This window comes from Notolepis coatsorum (assembly GCF_963971535.1).
Source record: "Notolepis coatsorum genome assembly, chromosome: 3".
NCBI lineage: Eukaryota > Metazoa > Chordata > Actinopteri > Aulopiformes > Paralepididae > Notolepis > Notolepis coatsorum.
In genome coordinates, this window is record NC_140167.1 from 82098753 (window position 1) to 82104740 (window position 5988).

At 40.2% G+C, this 5988-nt stretch overlaps 1 protein-coding gene across 1 annotated transcript in view; it reads left to right on the forward strand.

The window, feature by feature from the left end:
• The window catches only part of jak1 (Janus kinase 1), a 127178-nt gene extending 124595 nt beyond the window's left edge, over window positions 1-2583 (forward strand). Inside the window, exon 20 of the mRNA XM_084311266.1 lies at window positions 1532-2583. Coding sequence (XP_084167392.1) covers window positions 1532-1684 — 153 coding nt within the window. The 3' untranslated portion in view covers window positions 1685-2583. The remainder of the gene's footprint in view (window positions 1-1531) is intronic.
• The last annotated feature ends 3405 nt before the right edge of the window (window positions 2584-5988 follow it).

Sequence of the window (5988 nt, forward strand, 5' to 3'; positions counted from 1 at the left end):
TTACATGTGTCCGGATGGCAAAATTCAGTACTGTATCTACAAAAACCCATGTAAATCATCTCCCCTTTATTCATTTGCTTAGATTCTTTGTACACTTGATCTCAAGAAGGTGCTGAATGAGCTCAGTGGCGTTTTCACATCTGGTAAATGTTAGCATGGTGTCAAATATGAAAAAATTTAGTTTTTTTCTTTTTTTGTATTCTCATTTGGTTCATTACAATTTACTCAAGCCTAGTAATGGACACAATATTTCTGACACTGGGAATACATTCCCTGATATCCGTAGATGTCTAGATACCAGGAACATGCAAATAGCCTTATAGAAGTGGAGCAATCTTCCATTTACTTAGGTATGTATTTTTAGGCGAATCTTCTGAAAATATGGCTAGGGTTTAAGATGTTAACCCTTTAATCGCCAAGGACGACTTTAGACGTCATTGCTCACCATGCTTAATCTGCCAATGACGTCGTACAGCGTCTTTGAGATCAATATTTCAAAAATCTGTCATGGCAATCATATTTCACCCACGGAGACTTGAGACTTGCTGTTGATCTCCTCTCAACTCTCCAACGGTTCAAGACCGCCATCTGGTGGCCGATCGGCGAATCGCCAAAACCGGAAGTGAGCGGCCGGAAGTGGTGCTCACCCATATTTCCTCCGGCCACTCGCTATCGCTCGCGGGACTCCAGCTTGATACACTGGATAGCGATCCGTTGCCAATAACTCGATAAACAACATGATTTGGACGTATATAGTATTATACAACCTGGAAATGGATCGCATATATCAACATCCCATAATAGCGATCTTTCTGCTCCACGCTGATCACCCAATGGTCAGAGGAAGCTGCGGTGAGTTTCAGTGTGTTTGATTATTATTATCCATATAAACTGCTCTGATCTATGTATCGCCCATACTACATAAATTATTTAACGTCGGCCACGGACTTATAAACCCCCCCCCCCCCCCCCTCCGGTCACCAGCAGATGATGAGGCATGACGTTTAGGACCTTGTACAATTGACATTTTTAATCTGACGTCAATCGTTATAAAACTACATTTGATGATCTAATATATGTATTTATGGCTATAACTCACGTTCTGCAGAATGCTGCAGAAAACGATAAAAACATATTTATACTTTAGACCGTATTTTAGTATGAATATGTGAATGAAAAAGTAGAACGTTGCTACATCCTAAACGATAGATACTTGACGTTGAATGGGCCATAATAATGTCAATTTAGCAATACAATTAAAAAAGTTATAGCCCTGCAAAGAAGGGGAACATCTCCATAGACAAATAGAGCTGGCAGAGGATGGTATAAGGATGGATATAAGCGTGGCAGAGAAAGGGTTAATAGTGACAGGTTTGGGATTAATGTACATTTTATGAATGACTCACTGATCTCTCTCTGTCTCTCTCTGTCTGTCTCTCTCTCTCGCTCTCTCTCTCTCTCTCTCTCTCTCTCTCTCTCTCTCTCTCTCTCTCTCTCTCTCTCTCTCTCTCTCTCTCTGTCTCTCTCTCAGGTGTATGAGTTAATGAAGAAGTGCTGGGAACACAGACCGGAAGATAGAATCAAGTTCAGCCGTCTCATCGAGGACCTGACCCGCATGCAGGAGCATTGCAACCTCGTCCTACCCCCCCCGCAACCCACACCCCCACACCCCTTTGACCTCTGAGGCTCCTGGGGTGAAGTTTCCCTTCTTCAAGTCCGTGTGAATCATCCACAGAACCGCCACGCGTTCAAGCAGCTAATCCGACGTTGATCACGTCAACATGGAATATATATTTGATGCCATGGATTCAGCAGCACTCTTGTCTGTTCCCCAGACCCCCCTGTATCCTAGCTTTAATGTAACGTGGCTTTGACCTTTAGAATCTTCCTCTGTTGTCTTTCTCACATCGTGGGGTGAAGCTTCTCTATTGGTTCAGTTATGGCCTGACGGTATCGTTAGGCTTCCCGGTTGAAACCCATTGGCTGACAAGGGTGAAGAACGGTATCTTTTTAGGGGGAGGACCAGTGATTAAACCTTGTCCCCTACGAGTGTCCTGGTGAGGAGAGACAGATCCAGACGTCGATCCAAAGCGGTCCGGTTAACCTGTTAACCACTGGTGGGGGAAAACACAACCCCCCCCCCCCCCCCCCAGTACGCGTCCAAGGGGGAAACTTCGTTCTACTTCCTGTTGAGAGACAACCACTGGGGGTCAGAGGTCACACAAGGCCGCGTCCCACACATGTACCTACTCATCTATGGTTTAAAGACGTTTCCCTTTTGCTCTTCAATTGACTCAGTAATGATGCTGCTTGAATATTGACTCAGCATGATGCTGCTTGAATATTGACTCAGCATGATGCTGCTTGAATATTGACTCGGTAATGATGCTGTTTGAATATTGACTCAGTAATGATGCTGCTTGAATATTGACTCAGCATGATGCTGCTTGAATATTTGATTTGAAATCTTTATTTCGAACATGTAAATGAATACAAACAAAATAATAACTAAACAAAAGCAAAACATAACTCAATTTACATGTTCGAAAAGGAGTAGGAAGAAGTATGCACTAGGTAGCACTTTATAATAACACCCTGTTATAATACATTTATAAGGTATTTGTAGATAATGAACTAATCATGAACAAACCATTTATATACATTCATAAATGATTATTAAATCATTTATAACTATATTTGTATACCATTTACAAAGTATTTATAACGCATTAGTGGATAATGAACTAATCATGAACAAACCATTTATATACATTCATAAATGATTATTAAATCATTTATAACTATATTTGTATAACATTTACAGATTAGTTCTACATTATTTATAACTCATTATCAACATTGTTTGTACTTGATTTGTTCATCATTAAATAATGTTGTTTAATGTGTAGTAACACATTTGTAGATGCTTTGAAAAATGGATATGAAAAAACGACTATAGTGTATCTCCATTTATTTTTCATGTTCAACAAATGATTTGTTAAGACATTCATAAAACATTTATAAATCATTTGCAGATGCTATCGTGGGGGCCAATCTAAAGTGAAGCCTATTCATCATTAACAAGTGTCTAATACAGTTAATTATTTGTTTACTTTTTCATCACATGTTACAAATGTTGTAGGCAGCTTTCGGATACACCCTTCTTTGTGACATCAAACAGTGACAGAATTAGGACTAAAGATTAAATAAATTTTATTAACATATAAAATACATGTGCATGACATATAGTGTAACATCGGGGGGCACTAGGACCCAGGAGTACCCTGGCCAGGTATTGAAGAGTATCTAGAGAGGAAGTCTCACGCGAGCGAGACTTGACGTCGCGTGTTATGCCGTCTGTTTGAATGGAAGCACAAGTTATCCGTGCTGCGTCTATACTTTCGCTTTTAATAAGGTATGAGCAGGATAAACACCTTTTTTTGTTGGTAAATCTATTCCATCATTTCCGACCTACAAACAACTCTTATATGTTGTGTGCTCAGTGCTCAGTATGTATGTGATGACGACACGACACACAAGAGTAATAATTATTTGTGTCGTGTCATCATCACTGAGCACACAAATGTAACGTTAGCGGCCACCACATCTACACGAACGTCTACACAACATATAAGAGTTGTTTGTAGGTCGGAAATGATGGAATAGATTTACCAACAAAAAAAGGTGTTTAACCTGCTCATACCTTATTAAAAGCAAAAGTATAGACGCAGCACGGATAACTTGTGCTTCCATTCAAACAGACGGCAACACATGTGACGTCAAGTCTCGCTCGCGTGAGACTTCCTCTCTAGATACTCTTCAATACCTGGCCAGGGTACTCCTGGGTCCTAGTGCCCCCCGATGTTACACTATATGTCATGCACATGTATTTTATATGTTAATAAAATTGCATTTATCTTTAGTCCTAATTCTGTCACTGTTTGATGTCACAAAGAAGGGTGTATCCGAAAGCTGCCTACAACATTTGTAACATGTGATGAAAAAGTAAACAAATAATTAACTGTATTAGACACTTGTTAATGATGAATAGGCTTCACTTTAGATTGGCCCCCACGATAGCATCTGCAAATGATTTATAAATGTTTTATGAATGTCTTAACAAATCATTTGTTAAACATGAAAAATAAATGGAGATACACTATAGTCGTTTTTTCATATCAATTTTTCAAAGCATCTACAAATGTGTTACTACACATTAAACAACATTATTTAATGATGAACAAATCAAGTACAAACAATGTTGATAATGAGTTATAAATAATGTAGAACTAATCTGTAAATGTTATACAAATATAGTTATAAATGATTTAATAATAATTTATGAATGTATATAAATGGTTCATGATTAGTTCATTATCCACTAATGCGTTATAAATACTTATGGTATACAAATATAGTTATAAATGATTTAATAATCATTTATGAATGTATATAAATGGTTTGTTCATGATTAGTTCATTATCTACAAATACCTTATAAATGTATTATAACAGGGTGTTATTATAAAGTGCTACCGTATACACTTATTTAATCCTACCCCTTTTCAACTACTCAAATGAGTACTATTTTAAAACATAAAAAAAAAATATATATATATATATATATGCAAAAAAAACTATATATGTAAAACATTATTGACTCAGCATGATGCTGCTTGAATATTGACTCAGCATGATGCTGCTTGAATATTGACTCAGTAATGATGCTGTTTGAATATTGACTCAGCATGATGCTGCTTGAATATTGACTCAGTAATGATGCTGCTTGAATATTGACTCAGTAATGATGCTGTTTGAATATTGACTCAGCATGATGCTACTTGAATATTCAATATTCAATATATAAATAACTTACTACTATTCCACTTCATAGCCTTTTCTATTTGCTCTTGCTCTTCAAAGAGATATAGGCTTAACTTTGTCTGCTATATAGTATATACTTTTTTTGGTCAGAGATACCCTGGCTATTGGAATATTCAGAGAACAGGTCTGTTATTATTTTGGATAATAACACCCCCCCCCCCCCCCCCCCCACTATCTGATAATCATGAACTACACGGGAAGCCGTCGTGTAACATTGTAGTGACGTTGTAGCCAGCGGTGAGAACCAGAGCCCAACCAGAGCTGCTACCTGACGTCCACCGCCTGGCGCTCAGCCCACTCGCCTGTCTCTCGTCCGTCTGTTAACAGGGTCAATACGTCTCTCTGCTCCAGACCAGAGCTGAACAGAGGGTCAATACGTGTCTCTGCTCCAGACCAGAGCTGAACAGAGGGTCAATACATCTCTCTGCTCCAGACCAGAGCTGAACAGAGGGTCAATACGTGTCTCTGCTCCAGACCAGAGCTGAACAGAGGGTCAATACGTGTCTCTGCTCCAGACCAGAGCTGAACAGAGGGTCAATACGTCTCTCTGCTCCAGACCAGAGCTGAACAGAGGGTCAATACGTCTCTCTGCTCCAGACCAGAGCTGAACAGAGGGTCAATACGTCTCTCTGCTCCAGACCAGAGCTGAACAGAGGGTCAATACGTGTCTCTGCTCCAGACCAGAGCTGAACAGAGGGTCAATACGTGTCTCTGCTCCAGACCAGAGCTGAACAGAGGGTCAATACGTCTCTCTGCTCCAGACCAGAGCTGAACAGAGGAGATACCAGTCGAGGGAGAGGAAGTGGACGTGTTGGACTCACACAAAGTCTCCAAAACATTATTCGCCATCTTGCTTAACGACGGGTGTGTGTAGAAGATGTTTTTCGAGGGCGCTCGAACCCTCACTCGCTGCCTTTGAGCAAGCTACCCCGACACACACACACACACACACACACACACACACACACACACACACACACACACAGAGTAGGATGGGTGTGTGATGGCCTTGTCTGGTCCTGAGATGGACCACAGATGATCCAACCAGACGGCCAAAGTGGAACCAGCACCTCTAACCCCCACGCCTACGGAGGGAGAGGGTTCC